Source organism: Ambystoma mexicanum, chromosome 6p, assembly GCF_040938575.1.
Source record: "Ambystoma mexicanum isolate Mex_15411 chromosome 6p, UKY_AmexF1_1, whole genome shotgun sequence".
Lineage (NCBI taxonomy): Eukaryota > Metazoa > Chordata > Amphibia > Caudata > Ambystomatidae > Ambystoma > Ambystoma mexicanum.
The window spans coordinates 612,821,949-612,837,128 of record NC_090935.1 but is presented as its reverse complement, the minus strand read 5'-3'; the positions used below and the strand labels follow the sequence as shown (position 1 = coordinate 612,837,128).

The 15,180-nt window shown below is 45.9% G+C and overlaps 1 protein-coding gene across 6 annotated transcripts in view; it reads left to right on the top strand.

The window, feature by feature from the left end:
- The window catches only part of POLK (DNA polymerase kappa), a 1,714,815-nt gene that overhangs the window by 1,660,493 nt on the left and 39,142 nt on the right, over nt 1-15,180 (top strand). For 5 of the 6 annotated variants that reach the window (XM_069627465.1, XM_069627464.1, XM_069627466.1 and 2 more), the window contains one exon: nt 5,477-5,525. In XM_069627465.1, coding sequence (XP_069483566.1) covers nt 5,477-5,525 — 49 coding nt within the window. Of the gene's footprint in view, nt 1-5,476; nt 5,526-11,532; nt 11,730-15,180 lie in introns of all 6 variants that reach the window. The other variant, XR_011280653.1, reaches the window with a different exon arrangement.

Here is a 15,180-nt window from a genome sequence, read left to right as displayed (position 1 = left end):
CCTGGTGGGCTAGTGGAGTTTCTCTACATTTGCACACTCCAGACAACAGTCTGCTGGAGCCCGGCAGTGTTGTGTTTGATGCAGCTCCCCTTTGTGCTGTGTCCTGAAGTGCTGCGTACGGTGCCCTGTGTTGCGGCACCCTGCGGCACCACTGTTAGTGATACTGACCACCGCTGCTCCGTGGTGCTGCTTGCTCGGTCGCCTGGAGGCCGCCCTCACTGCAGGTAAGGAGGGGGTGGGAAGGGGGCCTACTTGCATTCAGGCACCCGTGTTGGGTTGAGGCGGCTCCCCCACCCCGCTCTGACAGGGCCACAATGCTGGCCCTGTTCCACCTTTTACTGTCATCGGTCTCTCCCTGATCTTTCCCAGCCATCTCAGAACTATTGCTAACTTTCTCATCAATATTACCTTTTCAGTATCCCCACTCTCTTCCAGATCTTTCCCAACCTCCTCCTAACTTTTTACCAACCTCTACCTCAGTACCACCAAGCTTCTCTTCAGTGACACTGGTCTCTAAATCGCCTCCACCAGTCTCCTGTGGAATTTCCACCCTCTCTCTATTAATTATCAAATCTTCACTTTCACCAACCTGATCCTTGATCTCAGGAACCTCCTCCTCAAAACCACCACAAATGTGGTTCTCAACCACCACCTCCCGTTGTCACCATCTTCTAGACTGTTTCCCTCCTCTTTATCCAGATCGAGTGGCTGCTGGTGTACCTCTTCCAGCCCCATGGGCATCTTTCCATCCCCGGTTCTCTCTTCCCTGACCTCCCCCAGCTTCATGGGCCTCTATCCAGGATGGGTCCCTTCTAGCCTCACTCACCTCCCTGGTCCTCTATACATGTCCCGTTCTCCCTTTCTCGACGTCACCCAGCCTCCTAGCCCTGTATTCAGAACTCCTCTACACACACTCTGCGCTCGCAACCTCTCCAAACTTTTTCCTCCACTTGAGAATCCAACCTGTGTCTTCCACCAAACACCCAACCTTGCCAGACTAAGATCTTGGGTTTTATAGGCTTCATGCCATCTCCCTTGGGATAGACTTCCTGTGAGGATCTGCACCTGTATTTCCCAGTGAAAGCCAGGCTGGGACTGGCTGACGTTTTCAGGTGCACCTGGTCTCACTTTGGGTTTAGGCAGCTGGCCTAAGCCTTTTTCTGGCCTGGCTACCATCTTAGGATACACTCTCCCATTCCTGGCAAGGGCCCAAGCTTCCTGATCACTCGGCATGTGGCTTGTGTGCTGGAAAACTACTCGTAAACTCTCCTGGATGTAAAGACAATGCTGGTTCTTGATACATTTGCAACTTTGTGTTCTCTGAGAGGGAACACATTGCCGGTAGACAGTGGTTTAGTAACGTTGGGTAAACAGACTTCTAGAAAACCTCATACCAGCAATATTGCATCATGCCTCAGGAGGATAGCTCAGGGGCAACGTGCTTGCCTTGGAAGCAAGACGACACAGAGCAACACAGGTTCGATCCCCGGGTCAGCGCTTAGAAACCTCTGGTTATCAAGCACGTTATAAATAACCAATCATATCATATCATGTGTGGGCAATCAAGAATCATCTTTGGGAGTCAATGAAATACTTTGCTCTGTATATTGCAAAATGTTTCCCAGAAATAGCAGGATGAATTGTAGCAATATCTTCTGGGTAACGTTTCCTGTCAGTTAATTCATGTGCTTGTTTGCTTTCTCAGCGTTTTTTGGCTGCCCAATTCGGCCTTCAGGTGCTCTCAGTTGGGAAGGGGGCCAATAGTAATTTTCCCTGTGACTGGAAACCGCCTTGAGATGGGGCGCCAGTGAAGGTGATATGTGGATCCTCCTCCCCGGGCCCATAATCTCTGTCTCAGCGTGGAACCCAACCCCCTTAGACACCACACAAAGGTTCCTCAGGAATAGGCATCTGACTTTGTCACAATGGTAAAAAGAACGATCAACACTATCTGTAGTAAACGTCATCAGGAACTGGGCAGGCATTATCACAAACTGCGGCCCCCTTGTACCTACTATATGCTCCATCCCCCTTGCTGTATGCGAACTGAGCCTCCCAGACCATAGTGCGCTCCTCACCTGGGAAGCGTCCAAACTACTGACTGCCCTGAACCTGATGTCCTCGCCCAGCAGGCCCCAGAGAGAGCCAACCACACCCCCCTAGTGATTGTGGCCAAGCAGTATCACTGGGAAATATAGGAATTAAAATCTGTTCCCCAGTGTTTAGAAGGGCTGGAAACTGTACCTAGAATATCAACAGGCAGCCCAGCTATCTTTTCGAGAAATGTTGGCTTTGATACTGCTTGGTGTAAAATTAATTAGTATAAATAAATGACATAGCTTGCATGACATTCTAAACCATATAAAAGCTAAATATTGCACACCATCACTACCATTCTGAAAATGCCGAACTGGCATCTATGAATTGTCAATATTCATTTATGCAAAGACTGGGACTTTATTTTCGATCAGGGACAAATATGTATTCTGTGTTCTGAAATGTAACCGTGCAGGGAACTACATCTTTTAGAGACAAATGTTCCGAATTTCTCCACACCAAACAGACACAAATAAGTTACTTTTCAAATGGTCAGATTCTAGAGCACATCTTCCCAATTGTAATGATTATTTGTATGGCTCAGTGTGTATGCAGGAGCAACCTGCACCTTTTGTATATTTGAGCTAATTGAGCTGCTTCTTATGGGGTGGAAGCTGGGCATTTGAGGCTGAACCTGTAGATAGACGCCCTGTGCGTAGGAGGCAGAATCTGTAAATAAAGAAAGGCCCTTTGCTTATGAGGCTTTATCTGTGCATGCATATCAAGCTGGTATCTGTACATGAGGCAGTGCATGGGGCTGTAATGCTCCACCTACTCATGGTGTGCTCACATATTGAGGTTGTGCATGGGTATGCTATGTGCAAGACTGTTGCTCCAATATAATAGCAGTGCATGAACACATCTAAGGTTGTAAACAAGAACATGGACTTAAATACTTCACCCGCGAATGGGCAATTACTGGGTCATTACGGCCCCGCAGGACCCAATAATTGCCCATTCGCGGGCGCCGGAAAAAAATGCTCCCCATTCCCATTTGACCCCCATAGGGCTCAATGGGAATGGGGAGGTCAGATGCACCAGCACCATTCTGGATGGTGCTGGTGCATCCGACATGCTCTGCTCGCGGGTGCCGGTACGCCCGCCAGGACTGGCACCCGCAAGCCGAACTCGTAGTTTTCCGGTCTGGTAACAATGGTACCGGCAAGCTTACTAGTACCGTTGTTACTGGACCGGCAAACTTATAATGAGGCCCATAGTCTCTGGCAGTAACACTTCCCACGTTCGTCTGTGAGACGACGCCCCTTCCTCCCCCCTGCCTACCCCTCTTCCTGCCACCATTTCCTGGTCTTCCTTTGCCCCCACCTGTTTTGGCCTTTGTATACGTTTGTCGATGGCACCCCCTTGTCCACCTTGCTCCATCAAACCAGGCCCAGCAACTGCAGGCTCCGGGGGCACCAGGCAACTTGTGAGTCCCTCTGTAGGAACTTCAAGATTACGTCCCATTCCAACAGGATCTTTTGGTGGTCCTCCTGTATCGAGTAGGTCACCCACTCAAGAGCAACGGAATTCCATACCTTTCCCAGCCATTCGTGTGCAGAGAGGGCACATTTCTGCTTCCATTTTCGAGCCACCAGCAACATTGCAGCCAACATTAGAATTACATATGCCTTTTTTTGCGCGATTGAGGGTAGGGTCCCCAGCACCTCTTCCATCCCCAGCATGGCTCGGAGGCTCCCCCCATATTGCTTGAGCTCTGGTACCCAAAAATCTCGTCCATAGCTGCAACCACCAAACCCCAAAAGGGCTGCATTGATGGGCATTCCCACCAGATGTGTTTCCATGATCCCACCGACCCACAGTCCCTCCAGCACAGCCCTGATGTTTGTGGGTAGAACCTCTGCAGTTTCCCAGGAGTGAGGTGCCATTGAATCATCAGCTCTTCCAGCTGGTGACCCATCACGGTTTCCCACTGGGTCATGTAAGGCCATTTCGGATTCTTTGGTCCCTCCGTCGCAATTCTGTACAGTGTACTCACCAGGTGTGTGTTGCCTGTATCTGTAGTAAAATACTTCCCGAAAGGTGTGAGGCCCTTAGTGGCCACGGTTCTGATCGAGGGGTGTGTGAATCAATGTCTCAGTTGTGCGTAACGGTATCTCTCGCCCTCCCCTAGACCAAAGTCCTGCTTGCATTGTTCAAATGATGTAACTTAGTTACCCACAAACATATCTCGTAGCTTGTGACACCCTGCGTCTTCAGTATACAGTTCTTTTGCGCGGGATTTTTCGTCGCGGGACTTTTCATCGCCGATTTTTAATCGAAAAAAAAATCTTTTTTCTTTTGGGGGGGGGTCAAAAATTAAATAAATATTTGTGGGTGAAAGGGAATAATTTAAAAAATAAATAAAGGGGGTGAAAGGGAATAATTTAAAAAATAAATAAAGATGGTAAAATGACTAGAAGTGGGCAATACAAATTATAGTAGATGCTTCATACATTAAACTGACTGGGGACTATGGTGCTGTGTTCCTATCCCAGCCTCCAGAAGAACTGAGCCAATGTGAATGAACTAACTCTTCACCCAGTTGATGATGTTATAGACAACAACCACAATTTAGCAATAAAGAGTGAAGAAAGTCGCAGGAACCATTGCCAAAAGAAAGCCTCTGACGCCAAACAATATTTATCTAATGAACTATACATGACCCTGATGTCTGTCCAAAGTAGCAGCAGAAGATCCAGGCAGCAGGATAGCTCAGAAAGGTTATTCCTAGCTGGTTTAATTACAGACCGAGATTTGAAGGGAAACAACCAAGTGTGAACTGCAGTAGTTTGTCTGAGCCAGCAGTAGTAGCATGTGTAGTTTCTGGGCATCCTGCCTCTCTTAAAGCTGGCACTTCACTGCCACATTCTTTAATGTCCTAGAGGCAGGGCTGGGTCTTTGATGGGGTGCCGAGTTAGGTCTAAGAAGGATGTACGCTATGGATAAAGTTGACTGGGTTGAGTTCGAAAATAGCATCTCATTAGTAAAGTACTGATATAAAAGCTTGCATATTACAGTACATTCTTCTAGCTTTAATAGCAGTACTGGCTGATTGTATGTACTTCATTGTAGCAAATTGGTGGTGGTTCATGGAAGTACCCCCTTTCTGAGCTGCTTCATGTATTCTCCAGAATCCAAGGTGGTGTGCTGGTGTCAACAGATGTATACATTATCTGATTCAGCCTCGGTTTCCATTTTGTGAATTTTACAACCTCGTTGCCCATTTGATGGGACTGTCTATTTCCTTGAAATCAAAAATGGCATCTTTATGGTGGTCATCTAGTGCTGGATGAAAAACACTAAACTTATTTCAATGGGTGTTTATGAAGAAATGTAACAAAGAGTTCTGTTAACTAGTTCCATGTATTGTTTTCTCCAGGTACAATTGGAAGAGGGCAACAGGATTTGAATACAACACGAGCCAAAAGGTAACTCACGTTTTTAATATGGTATTTCTTATTGCCATATACAGTGTTGAGATATGCACTGATTACGAATAATTCAATATGTGTTTGAAAACATGCTGTTACCTCCACTTAAGGTTGAAACAAAATGCATTACAGACTAACATAACCTAGAAAGGTGGAGTATCAATTCTGCCGAGGGAGAAGTCAGATATACAGCAATCAACGAGAAAGCCAGTAGTTTGAGCTAGTTTATAAGCATTGGTTTCATATGCGTAGGCACTCACTCCATTTGCCAGTGTCGCAAACGGTCCAGAAAATACTGTGTCTCAAGGATAGTTCAAGGGTTTTTATTAAGGTTTTTGTGGGGCCTAGCGACATCCCATCTCTCTATTGTTTTGCACAACCCTCCTCCCTAACCCTGTTGTAACCCCGGTTAATACTACTGAATGTTGACTCCTACTATCTAATATCTGTCTTACACTAACATTGACTCCCTAAATGCTGCCTCTCTAACCCCCCTCCGGACTTTCTAATATTTCCCGACACTCACCAATGATTAGTGTCCTACTGGGGGTTGGCATACTGCCTTGCAATTTCTCTGTGGGATTCAGCGTGTATCAATCCCGCCTGCGGTCCCCTTATCCTTGCTACTCTGACTACTTCCTCTCCACCTGACTCCATCACCTATCTTCTGTCCCTCAATTGTTTCATTCCACCTATTTTGTGCCTCCACCTTTTGATTTTAACACTCCCCCACTGCTAATCCACCCTTTAACTCTTTCCTGCCATGACCACTCTCTGTTCCACAATACTATTGCTCCCACACTACTAGTCCATTTCTCATACTGCTACTCCTTCTCACATACTATTACTAGTCCCCCCACATTATTACTTCTTCTCCTCCCACACTACTATTATTCCTCCCACACTGCCTCCTCTTCCCTCACTACTTCTACTCACCCAAACCAATGTTTTATCCACTTCATATTCACCCCTTACACTACATTATTTAACTAGTCTCTCTAATATGTACACTCACACTGCAGAATCACTATCACTTCTGAGTGAATGCCTCACCTGCTCTGCAAACGTTCTCCCCATGCCACTGCTTCCTACTTCTTCCTGCTGGTCTCTTGGTCATGCTCTACCTTTGATCTGACCCAATAAACCCACACTTCCTACTTCCTGTCCCCTGCTTAAATATTTCTCCCCTTCTGACGATTGGCTGCTTTTCCCTAACCAAGCTGGCCCTTTCTTTCCCTCCCACAGTGTTTATGTGCAGGGAAATGTCTTTAAATGGCGGCTAAGCCCCACCCAATTTCTCTGCGCAGGCTTGTGTTCGTGTTTGTGTCTGCTTCCTGGATTTTCTCAGGAAGTTTGGGGGAAGGTCCTTCCTCCCTTCCGTCCCTAGTGGTTTAGGGGACTGCTACTTTTGAGTGCGGAATTACCGGCATATTCTGCCGGTCCTGCAAAATGCGGATCTGTAGTGCGTGGCTACAGCCTGTCTCATGGTCCCTCCCAAGGAAAATTATACTCTGTCATAGTCTGCGCTTTGATCTATTAAGAACTTGCAGCCAACAATCATCTTTCTCAAACGTTCATGCTGCTCACTTAACAAACATAATGAGGTTTTTGCCTTTAAGTACAGAATGTGGCTGCCTTTTTTTTTTATAGCATTCCCTCTTAGCAAGGAGTTTGAGAGACTTGAATGATAGGGCAGGGAGGTAATGGGATTTTCGCCATATCCTTCTTGCCCCAGCCTAACCTCCACCCCTATGGCAGTTTAGCAAGAATGGTCTGAGGCTGTGGCAGGTTTCGTAAAGGGGAATAGTCATGTACCAAATACAGGCCTCCAAAGACTGTTGTATCGATCCATATTGCAAGATAACCCTCTACTCTGGTAGCAGTATTGTCATGGCCTCTCACCATAACTTCTGAGGACCTACTCTTGTTATCTTTGTGCAATTGATCAACATTTGATGTCTCTACACAGTTTTCTCACTTAAATCCTAAGCATTGTTATTAGCAATAGAGTGACACAAGTAATAATACAATACAGGAACACATTCAAAAATGTTCTCACACTTCTATTTAGCATTTACGTATATATTTATTCTCATGTAAAGATACCATATGAATGTTAAAATAGTAAAGTCAAACAACAATCATTTCCCAATATAACGAATCGTATAATTGAACACAATCCTAACATTAAATTATTAAATGTACCTCTGAAATTCAAACGTCTCACAGCGAGTCATCAGTGTGCATAGCCATCTAGAATATGACACAGTAAAGCTAAAAAAAAAATTCTCACCTTAATGCTGTTTGGAAAGGCAAGCCAGTAGTCATGTAATGCTATTCCAGCAACTGCAAACCGATGAAAAAAGCATAGCTAAAACCCACATAGCCATGAAAAAATAAAACTATACATAATCTGCAGGCATGGTAAAAGCATTTAAAAGTAAAAAAAATAATAGAAATCCACTTCTTAGATCCCTCTTTGTCATTCATGTGAGAAACCAGAAGGTGTCTCACCTGCTAGTCCCCGCAGATCTGTCATCCAGGTGGCCAGGACATGGCCATTGCTTTTGGACCCAGTTCCTGGGGGTGGACCAGTGCGGGAGGATCAACTGGATGGGGAGGTCTTTGGGGAGTGGGTGTGGGACACCGGATAGTGAGACGCGGTATACCCTTCCCTGTAACAACTTTTCCTCCTCCTACCAGGTAAGATAGTTAGGAACTCAACCCCCTCCCCCTTTCCAGAGACAAACACTTTCTCACAGACAGCTCACTGTGAGAGAAAATTGACTAACACCCGAGCCATATACCTGACATGTCCCAACAAAATGGTCAGGCAGAGTCAGGCAATTATTGATCATTACACACACCTGACTTCCATCACACTTCCCCACACGGATAAAAGGCGGAACACCAAAGCACACTCTGGGCAAGGTAAAGCACACGAGGAAGCAGCAGTTCCAAAATGGCAGTTTAATACAAGGAGAAAGACGGCAAGACCAGAGAGGTTTGCAAGGAGGGAAGTGCCCTTGACCTTTTTCGGAAACAAACTGCTACTTTCACGAGCCTTCGAGAATAAGAAACATAAGACCTGTAATTAAAGCTGAAGAAACGTGCATTGTGTGCCAGAGGTACCTGGGGCTCTTCCACGTCGATAGCCAAGGCGGGGAGGACCGTTCACCACTGTGGTACTGTCCTTGGCTCCTACAACAAAGCACTGCCAGTAAAGTAAGCACAGCCGGTGAGTTGGGGAGACTGATAGCAGACCGGTCTGTGTTAGAACAAAGGTTGCAAGCGGCAACGTTGTGTGAAGAAAACTGAAGGGAACAGTGTGTGAAGCGTATATGATGAGCGATGCAAATATAATTGAACATCAAAGGAGTGATTGAACTTTTGAAGCCAAGATAGATACTGTATACAGAGTGGTCCAGCACCGCATGGGTGCTCACTGGAAGGTTTCTGTTAGGTATCCAACTGGAAGGTGGCAAATGTAACTTGGGAAATTCAAGTGGTCCTGCAATGGGTCAAGCTAAATCCAGTGCAAATTTGGAAGTGTTCGATAGCTAATATGAACTGCAATTGGACCCAACCCACCTGAGGGAGACTAATTGTGTAAGAGGAAGAATCTGAGCCGGCTGAGGGGGATCCAGGGTGAACTCTGAGTGACCCGAGTAAGAATATTCTTTGAACATTGGAGAAGGGGATCTGAGCCCGGAAGATGGGGATCCAAAGTAACGATTGTGGTATAAAAAGGAATCTGAGCATGGCTCTGGGGGATCCAGGGTGACGAGTGAATCGCCTGACTTGAGCACTTCTTAAAGGAAAGGAACTTTTCGTTTGTTTTGGTACATCAGGCCCTCTTCGTCAAGAGGATTTGATAACTTAAGAAACTTGGGTACAGAAGGTCCTGATACTGGTAAATGGAACTGTATCCTTGTTCCGAAGAAGCCTGAGAGAGTGCCATGCTCGAGTGAACTGCCTTGTCCTGTGCTGAAAACATGGGAAAGGGAGGCCAACGGCCTAAACATCCTGACATATCATTTTTGTGAACACTTCTTTCTTTTTCATGAACACTACCCCACATTATTTGTATTTAGAGGTAAGGATTGTCAATCGTTTTTTTTAGTATAGGCCATTTTATTTTGACAAGACTCCACTAGGACTGCATTATTATTATTTGATGGTCGTAGCTTGCTCCCATCTGTAGATTTAGGATTAAATAGGAATTTATCACACCCTTTTTGAAGTTCAATAAACACCATTGCACTGTGGTCACTTGTGTCTGTCTTACTATCATGCCTTCCTTACATTCATCAGATGCAGATATGAGACCTCTGTCCTGGCAGGAAGTACAAGGGGCTACAAAGCCTTTATGTGCTATGCCAAATGTTGCACCATGACTTTGCTCCATCTCTAACTTCAGTGAGCAGTCAAAAAGCTAACCTAACAGAAATTTCACTTAAAACACTATTCAATACAATGGGCCTCATTCTAAGTTTGCCTGTCTGGAAACAACAGTGCCGGTAAGCTTACCGGCACCATTGTTTCTGGACCGGCAAACTAAAGGTTAGCCCGCCAGAGCCACTGTGCCCGACAGGTCTGACCCTGCCGGGCACAGCGGTCCAGGCAGGCAAAGCCATCACGGAAACACCGGTACTGTTAACAACGGTGCTGGTGCTTCCATGTCCCCACTCTCATAGAGTCCTGCGGGACTCCATGGGAATGGGGATTAACGAAATTACCGGCGCCTGACTACCCGGCCACCGGACTTGGAATAGCCTAGTGATACCGGGAAGTCAGGCGCTAGTAATTTATTACGGGTCCTGCGGAACCAGGCACGGTTAACGCCAGACCCGTAATGAAGCCCAATGTATATATATATATATATATATATATATATATATATATGAAAGAAATCATGATGGAGTTGCCATAAATAACCACTCCAACACTGTCTGCCAGTTCAAGGGTGTTTATTTTATGAGAGACAGACTGGCTGATGGAACCTTGAGATTTATTAGAGCGAACCAGGGATTTAGGTTTTTTTGGCACTACGGCTACCCCTTTCTCTCGCGACTGTTACCACTTTTCCTTCCTCCCTAGCCTAGGCATCCTTAGCAGGGTTAGAAGTAGGGCTCAGTGACACCTATTTGTCTTTTTACTGGCTTAGGCTTTTGGTGTTTTTCCTGAGTGGATGGCTGCCTAACTCCCTAGGGATCTTCTGGCTTGCCTTTACCTGCTTAGTCTTCTAAGTCTTCTAAGTGAGTTAGGGATGGTGCCTGCTTCCACACAGTTCCACTCACTCATCACCCAAGCATGTCTCAAATAACACTCTCCTACAAGATGTTCTCCTCCCCACGACTCTACTATCCCGCTAATGTTACACTCCTCCTTTCTACCTCCACCCATTGATTTTACGTCCCTTCTCAACTCCTTTCACTATTACCACTACTTCCTGCTACCACACAACTACTCCCTCCTAGGTTACTGCTACTCTTTCCGCCCTACTGCTGTTTCCTTGGCACTACTACCTCTCTGCTCTCATCACTACTCGTACATCACTGCCACTTCTCACCACAAGTCCGCCTCTGATGCTACCACTACTCCCCTACCCCCACCACTACTATCACATCCTCACACTACAACTACAATTGCCCCCTACTACTACAACTACTACTATGCTCCAACTACACTCTCTCCTCACTCCCACACACACAAACACTCCACACACCCCTCTCTCCGGTAACCTCCACACTCCTTTCGCACTCTCCTTCTCTGCTCTCTCAGGTGTTCTCCGCCTCCTGTTCTCACCCAACTATAACCTATACTGAATTGTTCCCACATTACTGTTTATATATCCCACTCCCTCCCAGGATTGTCCACTCTCCCTAACCAACCACCTGGCTCAGAGAGGTTGTGACAGGAGGTTTGAGGAGGCTTGTAAACCCCATCGCCTTTCCCACACAGTGCTACCGCATCCCAGGCGTGTTATTCTTTTTATGCACAGGCTCCAGCTGGGACTAGGACACCATACTGGCTAGCGGCTGTCCTGCGGCGTCCCTCTCCGGTCTGCCTGCACCCCGTTCCTCCTCTTCTGGCGGTCTGGGCAGGACACCGCTCCTGCTCACGATCATCCCGGGGTGCTGTGCCTGCACGGCCTCTTCGCTGCTTCGCCCTGGTGCGTGGAAGCCACTATCAGTCCAGGTAAGGCGGGTTCTGGGAGGGGGTCTGCCCGCACGCATGCTGACACCTGAAGGGATGTTTGGGGTCGGGCTCCTTCTTTTCTCTGACAGGGCCTGGAGATGGGCCCTAACTCAAATTGTAAAAGCCTGAATGCAGAAACTAAACCTCTAAATGTCTAATAGCAAAACATAAAAAAATAAAAAATAAGAAAATCCCAAAAATGCCAAGCGAGGGTAAAGGGAAAATGCAGCTTGCTTATCTATTTATTTATTTAATATGCATACAGCCATCAGGCTTTACATAGAAGATCGACATTTTCATACAATAAAATACAATTCATCATAATAACAGAAAGACAGAATGCGATAATCACCTCAAAGAGAATTAAAATACATACATTCAAATCGTTTTTAAAACAGCGTGTCGTCAGACAATTCCATTAAAGTAGATGAGACGAATTCATAAAACGTCATTATGTGGAACATCAAGTTCTGATTGTTTCCTAACATTAAAACTCGCCATGTATTATACATATTAACATCAATATTGGTATTGTCATATGCCTTCTGGAATTTGGCTCTTAAAAAATTCAGGCTTTCACAATGACATATTAAATGCTCAGCAGTTTCTATGGTTAAAATCCCACACAGTCTACAGTATCTCATTTGCTTAGGAATGCCCAATTTTGCTCCTAAAATTTCCAGCGTGTCTCGCATATTAAATTTGAATAGCAAATACTGCCTTATAGTTCCACAATCTGGTTAAGCTGCTTGGTACATTGGCTTAGGTAGATCTGTAGACCAAAATTCCAAGAAAAGGCTGCTGTTCATTTTAGTAGCCAGATTAACCATATCACATTCTTGTGCATAGTTGAATATGGTTGATTTCAATAGATGTTTGGTTTTACCGTGGGTATTTTGTAACCATAGATGTGCGTTTTCTTTAGCCCATTTATGGTATACCCTGCATATCACTACTATAATACCAGCGACTAACAACATTTCTTTAGTTTCAGCTTGCTTATCTGGTCATCTGATCTTCTGGCCCCATACATTCTAGCTCTGCCCCAGACACTCCTCCCAAAAAGCTCTCTAATTTAAATGTTTTGAACAGTCCTTGTGGAATCAAATGACTTCTCCCAACCTCTCCTATTTTGCTCTTCACAACTGTCATACAATAGCTCTCTTAAACCTCAACTCACCAGACAAAATGAAAGCTTCAATTGAAGCATTGAATTAAATGAGAAACAGCAAAAGGCAACAGAAAACATTTTCACATAAGAGGCTTTAAGGGTAACATTAGCGTCAATAATAGATGGCATAATACAAATGTGTTTCCGCTTGAAGGCATCAATGGGAGCAATACCTCCAATTAGAGAGAGCAACAGAAATGATTTCTGCTTCGATTCATGGCACTGGCATGTCCCCCATTCAAGGTTATTATGTTTGTTTAAATAACAACTGATTATAGTCTGCTACCAAATAACACATTTAAAAAAAAAATGTAATGTTGAAAATTAAACAATTCACGCTTGGCCGTAGCATTACATGACTTACACGCTCAAGTATTGAATGAAGGTTGCTTGGAAAATTGAACAGATCACACTAGGCTGTTGCATTTCAAAGTCCTAAATGTAGGTTATTTGGAAAATGAAGAGCAATGGGTGTTGAGTGTGTGTGTGTGTGTGTTTTTCAGAAAAACCAAGGATATGTCACATGTATTTATTTAAAGAACAGCAATATCAATTTCTATTGGAAATGTCTTACTATATATAACACATGTACAGATGGCGGAAACATTCCCACAAAGGGTGCCTGTTAAATAGCATAAAATGCGAACAAGTAGTGAGCAGTTTGAGTGCATACAAAATGAGGACATATACCAGGGACATAACAAACAGAAATCAAATGTATATAGGAAAACGGGTAACGTGACTTACAAAGGTAACAGTAACCTAAGGGGACAAGTGCTTCAAATTAAATCGCAGTGCCAATTAAATATACAAAATTCCACTATTAAACGTCACTGGAGGCAGTGGTAGGGTCAGGTATAGAGATGGGGAGGAGGGCAGTGGGAGCTCCCTCTTTAGAAAGTAAACGACATTTAGGCCGAGCTTTGAAGAAATTGTTCTGGGCACTGGGTTACAGTGGAGCATAGTGAGTACAGAGAAAGAGCGGAAGCGAGAGGGGGCACAGGGAGGGAATGGGACAGTGAGGTTGTGTGCAGAAGAGGATTGGCGGGAACGAGAAGGTGCTATGATATATGATATTTTATTTATATTGCGCCCATACACAAGTAATTCAGGGCGCGACGAGGCAAGGGAGGGGTAAAAGGGAGAACAAAACAACTATCTTGCTAGGCCCAGTGACACTGAGAATGGGGAAGTGCAGGGGAGTTGGAGGGGACGAGGGGGAGGGCGAGGAGTGGGAAGTGCTGACCACGAGATCGAAACAACAACAGGAGTGCAGACAGCAGGAGGCAAGTGCAAGAATTAAGCGCAGACAACGGGCGTCAATAATTGCGGATAATGGGACTGTAGGGTTGTAGATACAGACCCAAGTGCAGTAGGTGCCAGGAGGCAGTGCAGGTAGGCAGCTGGGTGGGCAGGGATCTGGGCCCGAAAACAGAGGGTAGCCAGGTGCCCAGAGCAGAAACAGAAGAGGTCAGCAGGGGAGAGGAAGAGAGAAGGCAGAAGCAAAGAAGAAGGTCTTGAGGTGCTTGCGGAACTGAAGATGGCTCTCCTCAAGTTTCAGCGAGGCAGGGAGACTGTTCCAGAGCGAGGTCCCAGCCGAGGAAAGAGATCTACCACCAACTCGTTGCTTGGAGAAGCGACTGACCCTGAGGGAGTTGGGGGTAGAGGAGTGAAGAACTCGAGTGGGAAAGTATTTCCGAAGGGAGACTTGAAGGTATTTCGGGCCCAGGCCCCAGAAGGCCTTATGGACAATGCAGAGGGTCTAGAACTTAATCCTTGCAGCCACTGGGAGCCAATGATGAGATTTCAGGGCTGGAGAGATACAACCCCAGGGCTTGAGGCCAAGGACAAGTCTTGCAGTCCGTCCTGTTCTGGATGAGTTGCAGAGGGCAACAAGTGGTAGCAGGCAGATTTACAAAGAGGCTATTGCTGTGGGCCAGCCTAGAGAGAACCAGAGCTCTAGAGACAGTGAGCTTCTGGGGGAAGAAGAGGAAAAGAAGCATACCCCTGAGGAGGTGCAGTTGGTAGTTTGACTTCTTAGAGACATCGGAGATGTGAGGAGAGAAGGATAGTGTGGAGTCGAAGATGAACCCAAGGTTTTTAGCCTCACAGTTGGGAGCGGGAAGAGGGCCAAGGGAGGCCGACCAGAGAGTGACAGGAAAGGAAGGTGCAGGAGTGCTGGTGAGGAGGATCTCTGTCTTACTGGCGTTTAGGCAGAGGTCGTTGGCGGCACACCACTCCTAGATTGCAGACAGACAGTCTGAGATGAGAGCGGGTGCG